This window comes from Xiphophorus hellerii, chromosome 20 (assembly GCF_003331165.1).
Source record: "Xiphophorus hellerii strain 12219 chromosome 20, Xiphophorus_hellerii-4.1, whole genome shotgun sequence".
Taxonomy (NCBI): Eukaryota; Metazoa; Chordata; class Actinopteri; order Cyprinodontiformes; family Poeciliidae; genus Xiphophorus; species Xiphophorus hellerii.
The window spans coordinates 6,566,771-6,591,350 of record NC_045691.1 but is presented as its reverse complement, the minus strand read 5'-3'; the positions used below and the strand labels follow the sequence as shown (position 1 = coordinate 6,591,350).

Here is a 24,580-nt window from a genome sequence, read left to right as displayed (position 1 = left end):
GAGTTTTCTGAAGTACACATTTACTCACCACAAACTAAAGTCAAAATCAAAGTGTCCTATATAGAGGTTGAAACTCAGTGAGATCTATGGTGTGTTTGAGTGGATGATGTAGGTGACAGATTTGTCATGTGCAATCAAAAATAATCTAGAGAGCAAAAGGCAGCAGCATACGTGTGGAGGAAAGCAGAGACAAGGCAATAACAGAAGGTTTTACCAGGTGTTACAAGTTGGTAAATATCTGATCTAACCCCAAGTGTTGTAACAATATACTTTGATTCCCGACCCTGAGGCCTTTGCTGCATGTCTTACCCTCTTCTCCCTCTACCCATTTCCTGTCTGAGCTGCTGCAAATAAGGGCGACTAATGTGTGAAAAACCTTAAAAAAAAAAAAAGCTCATTTACCTGGTTCACAGCAGCACAATGGTCAGTGTGTATCTGTCTAAAAGATGTGAAGTGTTTGCAGGGAGCAGATCGATGTGTGGAAATAAGTAATTTCAGGGCTTGTTTGAAAATGAAATCTACTTTTTATTTTTTAATAACACTATAAGAGGTTTAGAGCAATTTCTCAGAGCCTTCCTTTGCTCTTCTCTTGTATTTTTCTTGCCTGTGAGCCACAGATTTAGAAATGCCTGAGAGACTTTAAGACCCATATATGAGTCCCATACATTACAATATGTGTAATTTCTTTTTGCCTGACATGAACAGATGTCCCTAGGTAAGGTTCATAGCATTAACTTTATTTATAGATTACTCAGACCTTTTGAGCTTTTCCTTAAACCTGTAATCTGACTAATCATCTGTCAGGTATTGAGGCAGTAATGTTAACACTTTATGTGCTGTTACTACTCATAACACAGGCTTTGTTTCTGGAACAACTTAAAAGTCGTTCCTTTTTCCGTTTCTCTGATGTGAAGGCAAAGGGAAACAAGAGTCAGAATTTTGCAGAAATTTGACATCAATTTCAGAAAAGGTTGTCATCTAAAAGCAAAGCAAAAGGGATCGGAATTTGAAATGTGGGCAAATGCTGCAAAAACAGGAAAGAGACATTTTTAAATATAACTGTCTCCTCCTTCATAATACTGCAGTTAAAAGGTTAAGTAAAAAACCACTATTGAAAAGCTCGTACAAATTCAAATTCCTTTGCCCTTTTCTGTTTTCTCTGAGCACTGTCTCACTTCGCTTCTCTTTTTCATCTTTCAGGAATTCGCTCTGAAGCCTGTGGACCTGAGACGGCCCGAGGGCTCTGACATACACCAAATCCCTGCCCAGGGGAATGGTGGAGATTAAAAACTTCTGATTGAGGTAGAGAGGAAAGAGACACAAAGACAGGGAGGGAGAGACGGAAGAGGAAAAAAGCTTATCGTTCACCTTTGTTCTTGTTAATGCCCCGAGTGAAGGATCTCCAAAGAATAACAGAAGACACAAAAACAGCTGCCCACAACAGTGGTCAAAGGATGGAGTGAGTAAAAGAAAAGAAAGAAGCAGGATTACATCCTGAGAAAGAGCCTAAGCTCTTATTCTACTCTAATTGAATGCCTGAGAGAGGGCATAGACATGAGAGGAATCCTTTTCTGTGAAAACTGCTTCAAGAGGCAGTGCAATTAACCCTCTGGCCATCATAAAATAATACCTGGCTATTGTTGTTTCCTGATTGCTGGTGTGGATTCGTGCTCTAACGGTGATCATGTTTCAGCCTCCAGCCTGTAGACCAAATCAGAATGGCTGTCAGAGAAACATCCACATTCTGCTGGTGCTGCTGCTGCTGCTTCTTTACAGCTCCCTCAAGGCCTCTTTGGCTGCCAAACCCAAAGGGCCAGGACAAACGCATTTGAACTCCATCCGCATTGACGGAGATATCTCCTTAGGTGGGCTGTTCCCTGTGCATGCCAGGGGCCATGATGGCAAACCCTGCGGGGAGCTGAAGAAGGAGAAGGGTATACACAGACTGGAAGCCATGCTCTTTGCCCTTGACCGCATAAATAATGATAATAATCTCCTGCCTAACATCACACTGGGAGCAAGGATCCTGGACACCTGTTCCAGGGACACTCACGCCTTGGAGCAGTCGCTCACCTTCGTCCAGGCTCTGATCGAGAAGGACGGGACAGATGTCAAATGCCTCGGCGGGGGGGCGCCAATCATCACCAAACCTGAGAGGGTGGTGGGCGTCATCGGCGCGTCTTCGAGCTCCGTTTCCATCATGGTGGCCAACATACTGCGCCTGTTTAAGGTAAGATACCGCCAGAATGCAAAGCAGAGAAAAATACAGCAGAGAAAAGATTTATGATGCATTTGCTTTATTGATAATCTCATACACAGTATTTGTTTGAATAATTAATAACTGAAAAAGAACATCAGTAGCTGAAGTATAAAAGAACACTGGATGTCTGTGCGCCATGTCTGCAGCAACACAATGGACAGTCCCATAACTTCAGAGAAGAGATCCCATTGTAAATCTCATCATTCTGACTGTTGCCCCGGAGGACTCGGGTTGCTAGGCAATGAGAGGTATTACCTGTCACAATACAGGAGTGATTAATAAGATTCCTGATTTCATTTTTTCCCCAAAGCCTTTCACACAATCAGTTAGGTGTTTACATTTGCCCACACTACAGAAAAAATATGTTCTGTTCATACGCATTTGGACATTTGATGAATTATTTAACACACATTTTGTTTTCTTGCCAGTCAGCTGTTGCAAATGTCGTAGTTCTTTTTTCTTTGCTGAAGGTATGATTCCTTTATACAGGTTGGCTCAGCCAGAAAACAGCATTTAAAAAAAGAGTTACTGTCATGATGTTGCCACGGATTTGTGGGTATTGCACATAATTCATAGTTATTTCAGTAGTGCAGTGGATTACATAATTCAGTCACAATTGAGACAAAAAACATTTTTTTATTTCAGTGAACACTTGGACTTTAAAATTTATGATAATCCTGTGCCTTAGTCGTAACGGGGTAGAGAGAGCAGGGAGATGTCTTGATATTACACAGAAATACATGTCTAACAAACACTCTCCACTTCACCTTTTCTTTAAAAGTGCTGCTGAATGTGAGGCTGTCTCCCACTCTGCAGTGGGTTACAGGTGTAAAAAAAGGATACGGCTACTCAACAAGTAATACATTGTTTATAAAAAGTGTATACGCAGAATAAAAGAAGTAGATTTTAAAGTAAATAAAGCCAAATTCACAGCTGTCTGATAAGTATTTAGCTTCCAGAGACTGGCATAGGCTCTTTGCTGAACCATAAAATTGTTTTAATCTCCACAATATTTGCAGATAAATAAGTCATGAAAATAATCATTAGCTACATTGTCAGATATTACAGCTGGAAGGCCTGAGATTATAATGCATGGAATTTGTCTCTGTCTGCCTAGTTTATTTTTTTTCCCCAGCACTCCTGCCAAATGTTAATGGACTTAATACGTTTATTACTTGAAGTGCTATCACAATAAGAAAATTATGACATCTATATCATCATACCAAACAATTACGATAGCAAAACTATACCATGGCCAACCAAGCTGAATAAGTGGAAGACGAATTGTGATTCTTTGTTTTTCAGTTTATTTTTTTAGTTCATTTTAAGTATAATTTTAGTTTACTTACTATCTTTATAATTATCTGAAGGTTAACTTCAGTTATTCACAAAGCGTAGTTCATTTAGACCTGAGACAGTTCTGTTCAGATATTTAGCTTGAATTTCTAATCACTTCATCACTCGATAATTGACGTAAGATGTCTTCACCTTTAGAAAAACAACCCACCCATATGCATACAACCATATTCCCCAACATTAAATCAGAATATATATGAAACATACATACTAACAGTTGTGAAAAATAGTTTTACTGCTGCAGATTCCAAATAAACAATTAGCTGATCATTGCTTCTTAGGAATGTAGAATTTCTCTGCAACCACTTTCATAAAGTTGTTTTGGTGTTGCTGTTGTGTTGCAGTTACAGTAAAAATATCTCCAAGGTAATATGTTACATTCAAATAAAGACATATAACCCTGATTTACAACCCATTATAGTCATGAATACGTCAGGCTAATATTTGCAATAAACTCTTAAATTAGCTTCACCTTCTCTGAGTTAGCAGGAGGTGTGATGCTGTTAGCTAAATGGTCTTCCAGGGTATGGTAAGGCAAGGTAAGCTGTTTTACCTTCACCACTACATGGAACCATGTAAAACAATTTCCTATGTTTGTCCTGGTTAAAATAATTACTTTTAGCTCAGAGTTAATATGGGATGGCTCTTTTTAAAGTCATTTTCACTTTGATGCAAACAGTTTGGGATGAAACTATCCTGGTGCCTCACTGATGCAAATCTGAGTTCTGATTTAGCTTTGCTCAAAACGAGAAAATGATAGATCATAAATTAACTTTGAGATATTGGAGTTTCAACGTTGTTAATCAAGCCAGAATTATCCATGCATGGATGTATCAAAAAATAGATTGTGTCTCCCAATCCTAATGTATATCTATTAGATGAAATGCTAAGATAGCAAAAATGCAAGAGCATATATCACTGGTGATGTTTCAGTTTGGATTAAGTTTGAAATATTCATAAGCATATTTTTAGAGTGCAAGCCAGAAATGGGAAGAACATGCTTATAATTAAATAATGTCTGGTGCTGATTTATTGCCAGTTCAACATGTTTTTTGTTTGCAAGTTATTCAATTAAAGTGACATTTAAAGATGAGCCAAAGAGTTGAATTTGGAGCTCATTGTTCTATCTTTTATAGATGAACATCAGTGTATTTGTTGTCTGTTTCTATCTCATTCAACAACAGCTTGAGGTTAAAGGATTAGGAAGAATGTTTGTTTGTCTGACAGACATAACAGAGGAAATGGCTTTTCTTTTTTGAAGGAATGCATCCAAGTTAATCAGAGTAAAGACTGAGGTGTCACAAAATTAGAATATTTTGTTCCTGATACTGATCCAAGTATAGGTATTCTGTGCAATACTAAATGATTTATCTTTTGCATTTCATTGTGATCATTGCCATCCGGAGAGAGTCTGCAGTGGGACACAATATTATCACTGAGCTATGATTAGTGGATATAGTCTTTCATTGATTGTAGGAATCTTTGTCATAAGTGATAATTGCATTTGTGAGAGTAGAGTCAATAAAATGCAATAGTCCAAGTGAAACATTGTCCATAACTGATATGTAACTACAGTATTGGTGAGAACTTTACATACACATATTGACATATTTTTTCTTATATTTGGACCTTTTCACTATGCATTTGATCTGGACAATTCAAAGTAGGAAATTATGCTTTATATCCAACCTCAAACACATTTTATACTAAATTAGATGTACCTTGGCAAATGAGACCTTGATTAAACATCTTAGGGAACATAGGGAGACTATTCTATTATAATTCCTGCTGGATATTTAAGCATTCTTGCATTCTTTGTTTCCTGGCTTATACCAGGTAAATATTCACCAGGTTTGTAATGGGATATTTTCATCAGTTTAAGAATAGCTTGGTTTTCTTTATGTCAAAAAAATTCTTTGGGTAAGGAATCATTATGTTAGTAGACAATTCAAATATGTTCAAGTTCCAACCATCTAGCTTCTGGGTTTGTTAATTTCGACGTAGCTTTTTTTTTTTTTTCCTCATTATTTCATCTACTATGTGCAAACAATGCATCCCCACAACATAACGTTCCCACTACCATGCTTGGAGTGCAGTATTCCTATGCTTGACAACCTTGTTTTGACTGCTGCAAATACACTTTTTAGCTCTGTGGCAAAAAAGGTAAATTTTTGTCTGGCCTCACCATAAACAGTATCTTAAATGAACAAGCTTGTTTTCTAGTGTCAACTCAGAAAATTTAAACTTTATTATGTAGCATAAATTCACTGTCTAAACCATTTTTTATTTTATTTTACTGGGGGAATAATTGGATTCTGATCAGAAAGAGTGTGATAGAGTAAGTTAGATTAGATCTTTATTGTCATTATCACCCTGCATAATAAACTGCGAGGTGCCATCCTGTCAGCAGAAGTCAAAGGCAGGATGATGAATAGTTCAAACGGCAAGATTTTTAAGGATGATGAAGCTCCTGTTAGTCTCTTCTCTAACACAACTAGCTAGTTTGTAACTTTTCTCTCAAGGTTTGTTTTAAACTGCACAACTTCTCGCAAAACACCATAAAGCTACCACTTGTTTCGAGTGTGTGTTAATGTGTGCTTTACATTCAGCTTCCTGGTGTGCTCCATTCATCGGTATTGCAACAGTACACAAAAAAAATCATCTATATTCTCTTAAATTCAGTTAAGTTTATTTCTGTTTTGCTTTATTTACAATATGAGGTAATTGGTTTCTTATTATTTAGAACTAGAAGTTGATCAGAAATTTACAGGTGAATTATTTATGACTACAGCAAATTTTAGAAATAGACACAATTTGGACTCAAATTTATTATCGCTGACTTTAAACCAAGCGGCACAATGCACTGGATGCACTGTACATCATGTGTACTGTACATCCAGAAACTACTCACAGCGCTTCACTTTCTCCACATTGTTATTGTACAGCCGTATTCCAGATTGTATTAAATTAACATCAACACAGTTACACACGACAAATAAATATAACCACAACAAATTCCTAAACTGAAGAAAAACAAACTTATAAAGCACCAAAAGAATATGACACAAAAACCCATAAACCTATATTTTTGTCTATCAGTTTATGACTTTATCAAATCCATTCATTCAATTTTATAAGTGGTTTTTTGGCTGAGCTCTAAATTTTTATGAGGAGCTAAATGACACATATTTGTTTTTTATGTTTATTTATGTATAAGTTAATGCAATATCTCAGTAACAGCCTGCAGTCTATGTATTATTGGATAATCTCCATGATTCAAAAGTATTAAAATCTCATGGGATGTTTCCTGCTTGTGAAAGCCTCCAGCTTTGTCAGTAAACCCAGTGTAAAACACACATTGGAGTTCTCTGTATTGTTTATATATTTTTCAAAATAAGTACTATTGGCTTTATTTTCCAATTAGGTGCTGTCCCGTACTAGAGAAAATACGAACAAGTTTACAATGTTGTTGTTTCTGAACATACTGCTATCTTCCGTGGATGAAGTATTTCAGCAGTATTGCTCACACAGGTAGTACTCAGTGTGGGCCGCAGTAATGAGCATTTCCCGCAGCGTGCGCCTGATCCCACTCTCACATGGAAGCCTCAAATCCTTTGTCATTAACACACTGCTTGTTCTTTATTCATTAATGTGCCTAAGCATTGTCCTTGCATATTAAATTTACATTTCTCTGATCTTCTTTCACTTCAGCTTCATTGTATTCTTTATAAATTCCTGGTCTTACGTTTAAAAAGCTGAGGATTATCGAAGCAAATCCTGTCTGTCAGCGTGTCGAGTAGATCAACGTGATGGGATTTTACTGTTGACGATCACTTGGGTTTCTGAATCACGTTATTGACATCAAACATTTTCTAATTCTCTGGCTAATTATTCAACATCCAATTTAATTGAGTAGCAAACATAATAATATATAAAAAAAGAAGACAACTTTTGAGATGAGACAAAATGATTGATATAAGTTGTTGAGCTCATGTGCCTGTTCAAAATTTTTTTGAATTATAAATGTTTATTTTGTCGACATATGGTTTTTGATTAAAATTCAATTAGTTTTGACAAATTTATTACTACAATTAACTATATTGAAAAATATGAATGAATTTGAATTTATATATGCATATTTAGGTCAAGATGATCCCATATGGCTCAGCTGGACCTGCTGAGGTTTTTAACTTCACAGCCTTCTCATAATGTCGTCTGCATCAGCAAGTCTTTTACTGCAGGACCCAGGTTACAGAGAGAAGGACAACTGCCTTTACTAGCTCTGCAGCCAGACATAAATGTTTGCTTTGAATGGTGCCGATGCTTGCACATAAACACCATCTCAGCATACTGATGAAGACAAGTGGATTCTTGGACATATAGGCATGCACATGAGCACGCACTTGCATAGGCACACAGGTGCTGTGCAAAACTGGCAGCATTCAGGGACACACAGTGTGCACATAATTGACTGACACAGAGAAACAAGTGAACACCAAAAGCAATCAGGCACATTTGCAAGCAAACGTCCTTTTAACCAAGCAACAGCCACTACCTTAGCGTAGCTTGCAGGTTTACAGTAAAGTGTTTCCTCAGCACACTCAGATGCATACAGATGTGGTCCAAAGCAGCTCGATGAATATTTTACTTTAACCTTATGTAATTCCAACACAGGGACTTACAGCTGCAACTCAAGAATATTTTCGTGTTGTTCAGAGAAGTGGGAGCTGCAGTGACAAGCATTCAGGGAAAAGATAATTCATGATCACACACAAGCTATGTCAGATGATTACATTATTCATTTGCCTTGCAGATTTGCTCATAAAGTTGCCACACATCACCTACAAGGCAGATTACACTACCCGTTTAGCTCAGCAGGAGGCTCTGAAAAAAGGATTTTCTTTTCAACTCAACCATAACAAAAGCCTCGTTCCTGTTCACTGGAAAATAAAACTGTTTTTATACATTTGCTTTTTTGACTTCTGTGGTGCACATCAGTAGCTCAAAAGCCAGGCAGTGACCCAGGTTTAAGAAGCTCAGAGTGTTCCACCCTTTAACACTCACTGGAAATCATTTCACCGGCTCCTCATTCTGATATTACAGACTGCTGCTGCCCTGAGCAAAGAATCTGATTAGCTGACTGACTGGTTTTTAAATGATGCATTTGGAGAAAAATGCAAGAAAGTGTATGTATATATTTTTTGCAAGAACAAAAACCAAAACTTTTCTTAACTTTTATTTTCTAAAGATTTCAGAAACAAAAAATTCAAAACTCAATATGTGTGAAAAGAAAGAAAATATATTTTATGTAATTGTCTGGATTGTTATACAAACTAGTTATACAAATTATAACTAGTTGCCAGACATTCCCCCCAGCTGGGATTTTGTGTCTCATTCACTTAGAAATTATAATGAGTTTTCTTTTTTCCAAATAAACATTCCCTGGAAAATCATCAAAACCCGAGCCACAGTGTTGCAAAATTACATGTTTTATGGAACATCAGCAAATACAACTATCTTGTCTGTTTAGGAGAAACGTATTGAATACAGTGAAGCAAGACATGTCAGACCTGAACAATGACTCATTTTCCAAACATAAAACAGCATTAGTTGATTGATGCACATTAAAAGCAAATATATTTCAAGTTAAAAGACTACACAAATCCCTTTTTATAATCTAATTCAGCCTGAAGTGGCACATGTGTGCATTTACTCATGATTTTTTTTCTTCTTTGGTCATGACTCATTTTGGAGTAAGTTCTTAAGAAGAAAACACTTATAGTAAAGCTGCAATTACATAACAACATGTCAGATAAGCGCCGTCGGCGTCGATCCGATTCAAAGTATCTATCTGCAGCAGGAGCCTAGCAGCACAGAAACCTGTAAAGAGGATGAAGAGCCAGCGGTGTCTTTCTTGAGCTCCTTCAGTGAGTAAGCTGATCTATTCTGCAGCTGTCTTGTGGTCAAAGCTGCACCGAATCCTCCGTTCCCAGAGGTCTTCACCATCTGCTTTGTTGCATTCTCTTTCAGCAAGTTAATGGTTATTTGCCCCCAGTTGATATTCTGCTCCTGACTACCCATTTTAGCTTCAATTCATTTGCGTAAAATCAGTAAATGTTCAGCTTTTATGATTAACTAATGTGCCACAAAATCTCAGATATTTATTTTTTATTCTCTGCTGGGAAAATAGCGGATGAGGAATCTCGTCACTAACTGAAAATGCATAGAAGGGGTAAGACAAGTTTAAAATTGTATTCATTGTGATAACTATGATTATTATTTGTAACAATAAAGGCAAATCTGTTCCACCAAATACTCTTTTTGGCAATATTTTCTCTTGTGAGATTACTTGATTAAACCTTTCTAAGTTAACTCAGGAAAGTCATGAAGGATCAGACCTCTGATAATTGTATAAAAAATGGAATAAGGATGTTCACATGCTTAAAATAAAATCCATGTAGTATTAGTTGTAGGGCATGAATTTGTGTTCTGTACACACATTTTACTTAGCGGGTGAAAGTGGGTTACCCTGTTAGAGCATTTAATCAGCTCTATGGATTCTGGATTAAAGTAGATTACATGGTTGTATTTTTTAAAATCAGTTTTTAAATATTCAATACTCCTCTTTTAATTTTCCCTCAGCATGATTCCCCCATATGATGAATTTTGAAAACCCCAAAAATGGGTCATGAAATTTCATGCTTTGTCTCACCTTGTTCTGATGGTTTCTATTCCCCTCATAAACCTTCCAGTGACATAGTTTAATGACGGCCTGGTGCCAGAATTGATTTAGCTGCTCATTTGGGGGAGTGACACTTATATCAAGATTAACTAGCCCAAGCCCATCGAAGCGCCTCGTGTCAACCAGGCCCTCTCATTTAGTGAGGAAGTGACAACATGATTGTTCACATTGACTACTTCATATTTTTGCGTGGACTTTACCTTAAAAAGGTGTCATGTTTAAACATCAGGGAGAAATATTGGTGATGGTGAATTGTTGTTTGCATATAATGTGACGCCTAATTACAGAGACATGTTTCATGGTATAAATTACTGTCCCGTTTACTCATAGGGGATCAGCATGAGTATATTTCATTACATTTTGACAAATGATTTTGTCTGTACCATTTTTTCCCTTTAAAATGGGAAAACCAGAAGATACTGAAAAATTGCATAGAGTGCTGTTACTTTGTAATTTTACAATGAGAGCTATTTTGGCCAGAGTAGTGCAAGTCATTGTGGAAGCTGCAGATGATAATCCTGCTTGGTGTAGCGGGGTGGTGTTTTTTCATTTTCAGTCATTTTCAATGCTATTCTTTCCTCTTCTGTATCCCATCCTTTGTTGTTTCTGTTTTCTGGCTATGCCATTACCAAAATATTCACTGATTGATAAGCTATCAACTTTGTTTTATTACAATAGTCTTTTCTTTGGTATTTAAAACGCATAAAGTAACAGATTTCATTTGTCAAATGTTTATGCTTTGATCAGTCAGATATTATCAGATGTGATCACCTCTTCATTTTTGCCAGAGGATTTTTCAGCATTATCCATGTTATTTCATTCTGCTCATGCACCAGCTGCTTGCACCTACAGAGCTAGGCAGATTTGACCTCAACATGAAGGAAATATTCTGCTGATAGGTTTTTCTTTTGTTCTGATCTAGTAAAACCCCCAAAATTCAGCTTCTCACCAAATTATCCCTGTGTGTTATAGATCTTCAACACACAGGGCTTCTAGTGATCTTATCAAAATTCAATGCTTCCCTTAGACTCTAATACATAGAGTTCTCTGCTTTTTAAGCCAATTTCTAATTGGTAGTTAATAAAATTCACTATGAATTTCTGGCAGATATTTCTACAACTAAAATTATTCATACTCCTTGCAGATTTATATGGAAATTTTCAAATTTCACTAACATTTTTCAATATAGTTTGGAATGGCCTGGCCAGAATCCAGACTTAAATTCAAGATAAGATTTGGGTCTTGGAGACATTGACAAAGTTGAAAAATCAGAAATACAATTGAAAACATGCAAGAGGTTTGTTGGCAAACATATTAAGTGTTTAATTGGTGTAATTTCAATGAAGGTTGTTACATTTTAATGTTGAGAAGAGTATTGAAAGTCTTATGTTTTTTTTAATGGTATAATACATGTCAGTGATTTGTATGGAAGACCTAAAGCAGGCAAAAGGTAGATTTAAAAAAAACATATTTAATGAAAAAGTTACAGAAGACAAATATCAACAATTTGATTCAAAAGCTAAAAATACATAAAGGGCAGGAGAAAGATGCTTATCCAAAAACAGAGTGAAATATCTACTAAGATGAGATGATCAGTGGAAGAAGACACTAATGAAGAATAAATAAACAGAAGCTATCTGATCACAGAAAGGACCAGACTAACTAAACTAAAACAGGAACTATAAATGAGGAAAATCGTAAACTAAAGACTACAACTCTAAATCATCAGAAACTTAACTCGATCATAGAATGAACGCAAAGTGCAATGCATCATGACTATACCCCTTGCATTCCTATATATATCCCTAATATACTCTTATTTTATTTTTAGAAAAGCCTTCTGTCATTTCTAATCACACACAAGCATCTTGTTTTAACAAATATGACTTTAGTAATAGAAAAAAATGTGCACCCAAAAAGATAATCAGATTGAAAATCTGCATTTTAATTCAAGCTTTTGTTGTTAATGAAGCTTTTGATCAAAGACAGATGAGACTAATTGGTTGAAATTATCCACCTTAAATCACCTAATGAATCATGTAAACTGAACATGACTGACTATACCTACAAAGACAATTCTCCAAAAATGACATGTACAGTCTAGCTTTATCATCCTTGATGTTGTTTGAACACTATATATTTGTGTATTATGCAAACAGTTTTGCTAGCATATGGTGTGCAAGCCTATGCCTTTTTGTTGCCTTTCCCACAGTGTTTTAATTCATAAATAATCTCTACAGGAGACATGGTCTTCCAGGGGTTTCATGCTTCACAGTCATCATTCAATGTTTTCTTGTTTATGTTTTTGAGTTGAAAATAAAAATTATTAATTCAGCACTAACATAAGTAATTAACTGATTAAACATGCTTCAAGTGCAGTCTTTGCACTCAATAAAATGGTGTGCTATTTTATTATTGCTGATTTTCTTTTTATTTTGCTGCTTGGTGAGTAAGTGTTGATTCATCGTGACTCATTCTTCTGAAAAAAAGGCCTGAACAGTAAAGACTACTACAAGGCATGCATTTTAATAGTAATAACAGATTAATATGATTTCATAATTGAAAACAATTTCTCAATTAAATCCTTGTGATCCATTTTCTTAAGAGTGACCTCATTCTCTTTGCTGTTTTTATGCAATAAAAGATAGATTAGTGGAGGCAGGTGCTGGCTTGTAAGACTTGTCTCAGCCACATGCTGTTTATTCCTGCATAACTGTTTTACTTCATAATCATATTTTGTTTAGTTATAATCTCTCCTTGCCAAATACAGCCAAATCATTCTTGAGACAAATTAGACATAACATTTTTGTATTTTGAAGCGCTGACAAATCTCCATTGAGAATCCTGATCCAGACATTCAGCCATCTGTCTTTTTTTCTGAGATGCCAACCACTCATATGTTTTGTATGTGAATCTGGGTTTCTGCTTTTAACATAGAAGTGAATGTTTGGTGAGCAAGAAGTTTCTTTCTGCACTGAAATTTATATTAATGACATTTAAAATAACATTTTCATTTAATTGGAAATCTAAATAAAAACAAAAATCAATAGAATTATATTTGTTCCGTCGGTTTCGAGGTACTCTTGTAATAAAGCACATGCTATGAAAAACTGTGGCAACACTTTATTTGACGGGTTGTGAATAATGTTAACATGTTATGTCATGTTTATGACGGTGTCATGACAGTCTTATTCACAACCCGCCAAATAAAGTGTTACCAAAACTACACTGCTCAAAAAAATAAAGGGAACACTTAAACAACACAATATAACTCCAAGTAAATCAAACTACTGTGAAATCAAACTGTCCACTTAGGAAGCAACACTGATTGACAATCAATTTCACCTGCTGTTGTGCAAATGGAATAGACAACAGGTGGAAATTATTGGCAATTAGCAAGACACACTCAATAAAGGAGTGGTTCTGCAGTTGGGACCACAGACCACTTCTCAGTACCTATGTTGTCTGGCTGATGTTTTGGTCAGTTTTGAATGTTGGTGGTGCTTTCACACTCGTGGTAGCATGAGACGGACTCCACAACCCACACAAGTGGCTCAGGTAGTGCAGCTCATCCAGGATGGCACATCAATGCGAGCTGTGGCAAGAAGGTTTGCTGTGTCTGTCAGCGTAGTGTCCAGAGGCTGGAGGCGCTACCAGGAGACAGGCCAGTACACCAGGAGACGTGGAGGAGGCCGTAGGAGGGCAACAACCCAGCAGCAGGACCGCTACCTCCGCCTTTGTGCAAGAAGGAACAGGAGGAGCACTGCCAGAGCCCTGCAAAATGACCTCCAGCAGGCCACAAATGTGCATGCGTCTGCACAAACGGTTAGAAACCGACTCCATGAGGATGGTATGAGGGCCCGACGTCCACAGATGGGGGTTGTGCTCACAGCCCAACACCGTGCAGGACGCTTGGCATTTGCCAGAGAACACCAGGATTGGCAAATTCGCCACTGGCGCCTTGTGCTCTTCACAGATGAAAGCAGATTCACACTGAGCACATGTGACAGACGTGACAGAGTCTGGAGACGCCGTGGAGAGCGGTCTGCTGCCTGCAACATCCTTCAGCATGACCGGTTTGGCAGTGGGTCAGTAATGGTGTGGGGTGGCATATCTTTGGAGGGCCGCACAGCCCTCCATGTGCTCGCCAGAGGTAGCCTGACTGCCATTAGGTACCGAGATGAGATCCTCAGACCCCTTGTGAGACCATATGCTGGTGCGGTTGGCCCTGGGTTCCTCCTAATGCAGGACAATGCTAGACCTCATGTGGCTGGAGTGTGTCAGCAGTTCCTGCAAGATGAAGGCATTGAAGCTATGGACTGGCCAGCCCGTTGCCCAGACCTGAATCCGATTGAGCACATCTGGGACATCATGTCTCGCTCCATCCACCAACGTCACGTTGCACCACAGACTGTCCAGGAGTTGGCGGATGCTTTAGTCCAGGTCTGGGAGGAGATCCCTCAGGAGACCATCCGCCACCTCATCAGGAGCATGCCCAGGCGTTGTAAGGAGGTCATACAGGCACATGGAGGCCACACACAATACTGAGCCTCATTTTGACTTGTTTTAAGGACATTACATTAGAGTTGGATCAGCGTGTAAGTGTTATTTCACTTTAATTTTGTGTGTGGCTCCAAATCCAGGCCTCCAGTTGGTTAATAAATTTGATTTCCATTGATGATTTTTGTGTGATTTTGTTGTCAGCACATTCAACTTTGTACAGAACAAAGTATTCAATGAGAATATTTCTTTCATTCAGATCTAGGATGTGTTATTTGAGTGTTCCCTTTATTTTTTTGAGCAGTGTATTTTCCTTTTATCCCTAAGAATATTTCATGCCAATCAAGACAATATGGGAAGAAAAAAGAAAAAAACCATTTCCAAAAATTACAACAAAATGTAAAAAATTTACTAAATGATTTTTCTTTTTATCTCCCAAAATACAAATACCAACTATTACTATTGTTTGCCAATTCAATTAATCAGCAAGATGTAAATATATTGCCAAAAGTATTGGGTTACCGCTCCAAATCATTAAATTTATTTGTGTTTTATTTGCTTTTCACTCATGAAAGATTATCTGGATGTCAGTGAATTCCAGTGTTCTACTATGACAGGATGTAAAAAAAACAATTTCATGAAACTTCTTTGCTACAAGACATTCCACAGTTAAATGACAGTGCTATCACAACAACATGGAAGCAAATTAGAATAACAGCAACTCAGCCATAGAAAACTCATGGAGCTGGGTAAGTATGCAGAGGAACATTGTAGGCAAAAATCCAACTGTTTGCAGAGTCAATAACTACAGATCTTCAAACCTCTAGTGGTTTTAAGATTAGCTCAAGAACAGCCTGTAGAAAGCTTCAAATGATGAGTTTCGATGCTGAGCAACTTGATCAAAGCCTCACATCACCAAGAGCACTGCAAAGAGTCGGACACAGTGGGGAAAACACACCACCAGTACACTGTAGAATAGTGGAGACATGTTCTCCAGAGTGACTAATCACAGTTTACCTTCTGGTAATACAGTGGAAATGTCAGGGTTTGGAGGTTTCCAGGAGTCTAGCACTTTAGAGACTGCATTGTGTCAACTGTTCAATTTGGAAGGAATATGGTGCCCTTTTGGGTTTGGAGTTGGTCCTTTAGTTCAAGTGAAAAAAGCACTAAAGGTTTCATGTGTTTTATACATTTTGCTCCATCTGCTCCTGAGTCTGGAGGAACCAGTTTGGATCTATTCCCTCAAGTTCAAACACGACGGTGCCCGAGTAAGCAAGGCAATGTAAGCCGGTGAAGGTACAGGGGTTAGAGCTGCTGCTGACTCATCTATAGTTAAGTGATAAAAGGTACAGGGACAAGTTAAATATATGAATATCTATATGAATAATTTTTTTCCTTAATTCTTTAGATGGTAGTGAAATGGAGGCAAACAGTACTCTGTTGCTAAGCTAACTATGCTAAATGGTTGATAATCTCACACAGCCTACCCACCTCTCGGAGAAAAACTGGGTAAGAAATTGACACTTTTGCCTTTTTCTCTCTCTGTCTCTCTATTTTTTGAAAACCTAACTTTATTATTTTTCTTAGCAGCATAGTAACTGCCACTGCTGCTGAACACCGTCACCTCAAGCGCTCCAAGCAGGAACCAACCATTTCATGCAGATCCAGGGGGTTGTTCAGGGAGAATATGGATGTGTGTTTTTTTGTTCTGGGAGTGGGAACATAAAATTTTTACTGCTAAAAGCAATCTTTGAAAATACAATATGATTAATTTTGTAATTGACAGGGCCCCATTTTTTTATTTTATTTCTTTGAACAAAAAATAGATCAATTGTGGAGGGCCCTTAGAATTGTCATAACTTTTCCCCCCATACCTGTTATATACACCCTCTTTATATAGCTTTTTATATAACCCCTTGTTAAAGACCCCTTTTCCCCCTGGTGATGAGTATATTTTAATGAAGAGATGGACACAGAGAGTACTAGAGGTGGAGTTAAAGTAGGTATAACACAAAGGAGGAGATATGCTCAAAAAACTTACCTAGAGCGTTAGAGATAACATTGTCTGCACAAAGCTAAGATCTTTGATGGTTGCTGAGTGGAATATGACTAGAGACCTGAGTTAGAAAAGCAGGAGAGAGAAACTAATAGAAACAATGACAGAGTGAACAAAGCGAGGGTCGTTTCCCAGGAGTAATTCTTTTTTCTGTAATGTTAATAGAAAAAAAAAAAGTCTGATCAGTAAAATGTTTCCGTTATACAGTACTGCTTAGATGAAGATTGACAAGATGAGTTTGTGTTCAGCTGGGCCATAGGAAAACATGCTGCATTTTGTCTCAAGCATATGACCCAACATTACTGATTAGTTGGACTCTTAAGGTGGCTTTTATCTTAATCAGCATTTTTGACCCTCATTTATAAAACATAGTCACCACTCTGGCAAGAATATGTAAGATCACACAGTGTCCAAGGTGAAGTCGGAGGATACTGTAGCTGTAAAATCACTTTAAGATGCCTTCTGTGTTGCTGGGATTCTTTGCCAGGAAAGCCGATGAATCTGAGAGCTCATGTTTCATTTTCTCTGGCAGAATGTTGGCTGCCCCTTCCTTTCAAACAGACTTCTATTGGACTGGGACAGGGCCAGTCATAACTGCTTATCTAATATTGGGTGGGGTTGATTCAATCAGACTGTGCACAGGATCGCTCTTGCAGCATGTCTCTGGATGCTGCATCACCTGTTTAATTGTTTTAGGTTGCATCAAAAGCATTTTGGTATGTACCTGGTAATGAAGCTTTTTAATTATTCTAAAATAAACTGACAAATTCTGGACAGATTCACATTTGTAATGTTATCAGGTGATGCAAAATAGTATAATCTAGTTTTGGTGATTTATTCTTTGTAGTCCTTGTATGACGTCCAGTAAAAACCATGTTCAGACTGTTTTTATCCAAGATAATTCGCCTTCTTACCGTTGACTCAAAAAACCCCAAAACAAAAAAATACAACAGATAAATAAGAGCATCCTGAAAATATTTCGTCATTAATGTTAGGCATTCAATGAGTACTGTTAAAAAATCTATACATGCAAACTATTTCCAATAATAGAATTGAGAAAATACTTCACAAAAATTGTTTATTGTAAAGAAAACAAACATATCTTCTAAGGGGAAAATGTACAGTAAATGTCAACTATAATGTAAAATATTAGCAGTCTTCTTGACCTACCACCCTAACTTGCCAGGAACACAGCCTCCCCACCTCCATGGCCCCCACAAAACAAAATTCTGAATATAACCTGAATTGAAGTTGAGCTGTTCTTGTTCAATCTTTCTGACTTTTTCACATTGCATCATTTAACTAAACCACTGCTATGCACGGAGTTGTCAGAAGGATCTCGGTGTACAAAGATATCAGTCAGGAGAAGGGGATGAGAAGTTCCACAGCATTATTTATATACCATGGTAAAAAAAATGAAGTCATGAATATTTGAGAAAATGCAGCACAATAATGACATTACAAAAACGGGACACTTCTCCAGAAATACTGAAAACACAAGCAGAAACTGGTCAGAGAGGTTGCCAAGAGGACAGCAACATTGAAGGAGCTGACAGACTATGCAGCAATAGCTTTTTGTGTCCTACATAGAACAATATCCTCCTGTACTGTCCATATGTCTAGGCAAAAGGGGAAGGTTATAACACAGAACTATTTTCTTCTATTAAAAACCCCTCATACATTGTTTTTGAATCGCTCAATACATTGCAGGAGACTGTGCTTTGGTCTGAAATAAACAGTTTTGGGAACACTTTAAAAAAAGTTACGTTGGACACAAAAACACTATTTGGCATCAATCAACAAAAGAACACCCTGTGCTCAGTGAAAGATGATGGTGACAATATCATAATCTTTTCTTCAGATGGAACTACGGGTTTTATCGACGCTGAAGAAATTATGATCATTTCCTAATACCAATGTTTAAACAAAATATGCTAGAACGTTGAAGATAATAAATGGATTTAATTTTCAGCATTTATGTGAGTTCTAACTTTCATCCAAATCCAAATATATCAATGAAAGACAGAAGAGTCGAGACCTAAATTTGACTAACACTGTGAACTTGCCAGAAGAGGACAGTGGACAAGAGATGTCCTTACAATCTGATTGGGGAACTTTTGTCAGATCGAGTGGGAAAACTCAGTTTGGGTCAAGGTATTTATTGTCATCCCCCTAAAGTACAGCAGTTGATTAGCACAGATTGTTCTTCAGGTATTCTTCCCAAAGAGAGAAACAAACAGGTACCAAATTAGACTAATTTGTCCAAGATAGTTTAAAAATACCATTGCAAGCATTGTACTATTTTATTACCTGAAACTAATGTGATATTTTAAGACTGAACAAGAAGCTGGTAAAATACTTATCAATTACATTACTGTTATTTTAGTTAGTTGCTAAAAAAAGAAAAAGGTTATTTGTGGCCCTGGTCTGCAATTATGGGCAGCCATGTTAAATGTTTGCTTCCTGGCTGAAAAGGGTCTTTGATGATATTTGTAACCCAATGGAAACATCAGATCCTGGTTAATGTCCTCTGGTTTCTTCTAACTACCAATGATATTTTGAGCTGCCTTAAACACTCTCTGGAGAGTCTTTCTGTCTGCAGTTGTACATCTGGAACCACACACCACCTTAGAGAATGGAAGCATCTCTTAATAATAATGCAAAACGAAGCTTGAACTGCTGTTTTCAGTAATGCATCATTTATTTAGTCAGTTTGCTGATAACATTCTGTATCTGTACTTCTTTCTGTTTCTTGTACTATCTAACTTGTGTTCCTGGAGCTTTTCAATAACAACTACAAGGCTCTTGCTCTAACTCTTACAGATCATATACCATTAGTTCATATTAGGTACTGCATTTTTAATAGTTTTTGCAACAAGGTAGCCTGGCCATTGGCTTAATGTGCAATTCTGCTCCAAAAAATTCTCTCCTCCAGCACAGCTTGGGCTATCGTTTGAATTCTCTCCAGTAGCTTTTCTACTCGGGCAATCGGCAAACAGAAGAAGTTGACTTTCTGTGCTGTTTTAGAGTTGTAGTCTGCCTATAGTTTTAGCAATGGCAGCGGAGGAAGTGAACGAAGCTGTTCAGTCCATGTTAGCCATGCTCCCAAATATTGAATTAACATTGACAGCAGCCTAGTTCAGCTCGGCTCTTCTCTCTTCTCATAGGAGCATGGTTGTTTACAGGGCAGACAACTTCTGGAAAGCTTTTATAGCATCCATCTGGTTACTTACATACATTGAGGAAAAATGTTTCATATTGGGTAAAATTTCAATGTAATGTTCCAGGAAGCAATTGTTTCTCAACAGCCGAGAGCCCAGACCCTCTGTACAAAACAAATATCGTAGGACAAGGGGCTGATTTTTATCACAGCTGGCAACAAAGGCATTGGAACAAGACAACTGTTAGTGTTCCAGTTTTACTTTAAATAAAAGCATATAATAGTAATTTCAAAACAAAATGTACAGGATTCATCATATTCACAGTATTTTACCTAGAAAAAAAATTAAGATTTGAATTTCAAATAACAGCAAAATTTGCTAATTACTTTTTAGTAATGACTTTAACTTATCTTCAACAAATAAATCTTCCCTCCCTGGAAACAACTCCTCTATCCTGCCTATATTATATATCTGTCTGGGTGTGTTATCTTCTGCGATCATGACAACATCTCTCACTTTGGGCACAATGCATATAGTTGTCTCACATGTGTAAGTGAATTTTTGAGTGATTGAAATTTTCCCTTCACCAGTTATTCCAAAAGCTGTTCAAAAGTCTGTGACGGTATCTCCAGTGGGAGAGCAGGGTATCATAGATTTTGTTTGCAAGGAAAACAAACTTCCACTGACCAGGAAAATGAAAGCATGAAAGTGGTTGGGGCTCTGAAGCATCATTATTGTATGTGAGGGGCCTAGAGTTTGATATGACTTTGACCTCTGTCAGCAGAGTTGTGATGTCCTCAAAGCTCAGTGAAGCCTTCCACAAGTTCTTCAAACATGTTTTCGCAGATCTCACAATCCTCTCTCAAAAGCTTCCATGTCACACCCTTCTCTGTAAGAAACTTGAACACTTTAAATGACTTCAATAATTCTTTTGGATCTTGCTTTGTTCTTTTGAAAGTCTTGGCAATGCCTGAGAAAATAGCTTTACACAGTCCAGTTTTACTTTTAAACAAAAGCATATAATAGTAATTTTATACATGGACTGTGTAAGGGCCAGGAGTTAATGTTCACTCAGGTCTTAGACTAACCTTAAATGAACTGCTCTTGTGGCAGCACAAGTCAAGAGAGCAATATATGTGTTTTTGACTGACCACCTGCTTTTACATACAAGGGCACTTAAGTCCAAATTTATGATTTGAAACGGTGGTGAGTCAGTCACTCAATCTCAATTTAAATGGTCTGTTACCTGCTGTGCTGCTTTAGCTCAGATTTTTCTTTCAGAGCAGTGGCAACACCAGTTTTACTAATTGTCTGCATTTTAGAATCCAATTATTTTCTCTCAACTGCCTGAGTATGTCTTGTGCTGCAGAAATCATTATTCTCTTATGTTCTGAACTAGTAGAATATCAGTGACGTGTTGGCAGCGCCTATGGATGACGTTCTCAAAGCCAAAGATTGGAGCGCTGCAGCCCTCCTCCGACACACAAGGTCATGCTCATGTAAGATGGGTTTTAAATCATTCAGTTCTTGACTCCTTGGCAACATCTTAATAGACAGATTTCTTCGGTAAAACTGTACTCTTGCATTACTTTTACTGAATACATTTCTATATCAGTGAGGTTCTCAGATGTGAGGTCTTATGTTCAAAACAAACATTTGAAATAAATGTTCCATACAGTTATTTTTAGAATGGTCCTGATGTTACTGTATTTCTCAAGATCAAATAGTTGCTTGACTTGTTAGGACTAGTAAGCTGTATAACCACCTGATACTTTGACCGCAGCTCAGTGGATACCTCCTCTGAATCACTGTCCATGGCAACATTCTCTGTCTCTGTAGCTGTAGATAATGAAGCTGGTCCATGTCATCACAACTGCCTCCTCTAACCTTTGACCTCTTGTAGACAGATCTGCTGGCTTTGTTCTGCTAGAAAAGAGAGACAAGGATTATGGGTACATGAGACGTCTCTGTGTTGTGAGACATCTATGTTGTGCAGCATACCCAATGAAAAACGACCATTTGATCTGTCCATAACTTTAGTTAATTCCTTTCCATGCTCAAGACTTTGAAACAAAATATTATTTTCCAACATTGCTCTGGTCAGTGGATTGATTAGGTTTAAAATGTGGCAATTTTATCTTCAGTGGTGCAATCTTTGACTTGGAAACTACAAAACATCTCATAACTTCTTTGTTCTTGTTGTGTCCTTGAAAATGTGCCACAGCACTATCTACTTTTTCACAGGGTATATTCAATTTAATTGTTTGTGAACATGATTGGATTTCGATTTGATACCGTCTTGCCAAAACCACTAATTAGGCCTGTGGGAGCTCTGACTAACAATGATTCCACTTTTCAGGCCTCCAGACTAGCAGCAGCAATTAGCAAACACCTGGTGGGACTGAGCTCATCATACAAACTACTTCTTAGTCCAATGCTTTTATGAATGGTTGTAAATGGCACAATGGCAATAGAATAGGAAAGAATAAGACTTTCTTAAAGAGATAGAGGCCAACTGTAAGGCATCAAATTGCAAAGTCAAATTTCTTGTAGTTATGTTTGATATATTCAGCATTTATAACAACTGCAGGTAACATTGTTACTTGATTGTACTATACAATGCCACTATGTGCCTGAAAAATACATAATACCCCACTTTGTGTTGTTTCTTAGCAACTCTGAAATTATTCGGGAGATGTGGTTTGTCAGGTCACCATAGTAATTCCCCTTGATAGTGGCCACCTTTTCCTCTCAATTTCCTCTTCACTCTGAAGACTCCTCTTCCCAGAAGGCATGAAGCTGTTTGGCGATCTGAGTGTCCTCGTATAGGCTTACATGCTTGAAGGTGGCATTGATTTCACTGAATGCTTTAACTGACCCCTGCAAATCCATCCAAACTAACTGTCTGTAGCTACAAATGAGTCTGTTATTTTCTTAACTTTGCCAGACACAATCTGCCAGTAACAGTCTGCTCTTATCAACACTGAAAGCTCTGTGTCATGAACCCTTCCGCATGAAAACCAGCAAGCTGGAGCCCTCTGAATTGTAACCTTTTCCTGGATTGGCCCCCAGGAACCTTTATCACAACTAATCTTTGCTTAGTGTTCCGTACATTTTCTAGCAAAACCCTTACAATATTGTGCTATATAATGACTGGACTAGATGATCCAAATTATGTGTAAATATTCAGTGTTTGTTTTCTTATCACATATAATCTCAGGTACTTAACAACCTTTGCAGAAATAACGCTTTTCTGGCTGCCTCCATCTCACCTACAGCGTATATATTATTTCCTGCTGGACCCACAACATGTGCTTTAAAAGTCTGCAGCAGTTACAGTATACTAGATATGATATTTTCACTTCACTGTAGAGATGATCTGATCAGAGAACAGATTCTGTGTTGTTACAGTTTTCCTGTCTTAGTCTGTAGAACCTGTCCAAGTTCAAGTGTGCTCCATTTAGTGGAGTAGTAGGATTTTCTAGCATGGGCCAGAGCTAAGTCCTGTAAAATGAACTGTAACATCCATATATATCACCCAAAACACTTAAAGTCTCCAAGCTACGAATCTGATTGATTTCATATTCATCACAGTGCTCTTTGAGAGCCACCACATCAGATGTTTTTCTTATGAGTGCTAAGTTCAATAATTTGGACATGTGCAAACTGATCACGATACATTTTCTTCCAAAGCAGCTACTCGGCAGGTCTATGGCTACTGTTGCTGATCCAGTCAAGAACTCAGATAAGTGAACTTGACAATGTGTCATTGTTCTGAACAGTTGTTTCATTCTAAAGCCAAAATTCTTGCCACAGATCTATTTCACCATTACATTTTTCTATATGTAACACTGGCAGTTTAATAGTCTGTCCAGTAGGTCATCTGGCTAAACTTTTATCTGCATTGGTTTGTTGTACAATTACTGATTCTCATTCCTCCTGAACTAAAATTTTGAAGCTCGTGGAATCTGGAATCCAGAACATCTATCATTGTTTCCTTCTCAATTAATTTATCCAAGTCCAGCAAACATTTTCTGTAGTAGATAATAATGTAAGCATTTTTTCACAGTTTGTGACATCTTTGCTTAGCCTGTTTCAATACGTTTCATGAGCTTGGTGTGGGAGTATTGATGGTCTTCCATGTTTTTCTCATCTGTTCACCCCCTTCTGCCATTTTTGCAGCAGGTGCCCCTAGCTTTAGCTTTCAGCTTCTTTAGACTTTACATAGTCACAAATTTACTGTGTTTTAGCACCAAAATGCTGTGTAGCTAGAGCTTCTCAGTAACCGCAAGGCTTTTGTTCCAACTGAAACCTTTTATTCTTAAAATCAGATTATTGCAGATTATAAAAGAGTCTGTTATATGAAACATTTAATTATATAGTAATTACAGGCAGTTGGCTATTAAAAGCATTGACATCCAGGAGACATCCCTGTTGTGCAGTGTATAAACTAAACTTTTTTTTTTTTTCAGGGAAACAGTATTTGTTTTATCATTGCTAAACTA

At 37.4% G+C, this 24,580-nt stretch overlaps 1 protein-coding gene across 1 annotated transcript in view; it reads left to right on the top strand.

The window, feature by feature from the left end:
* LOC116710870 (metabotropic glutamate receptor 4-like) overlaps positions 1–24,580 on the top strand; it is a 178,869-nt gene that overhangs the window by 37,002 nt on the left and 117,287 nt on the right. The window contains 1 exon segment of the mRNA XM_032550153.1: positions 1,201–2,230. Coding sequence (XP_032406044.1) covers positions 1,685–2,230 — 546 coding nt within the window. The 5' untranslated portion in view covers positions 1,201–1,684.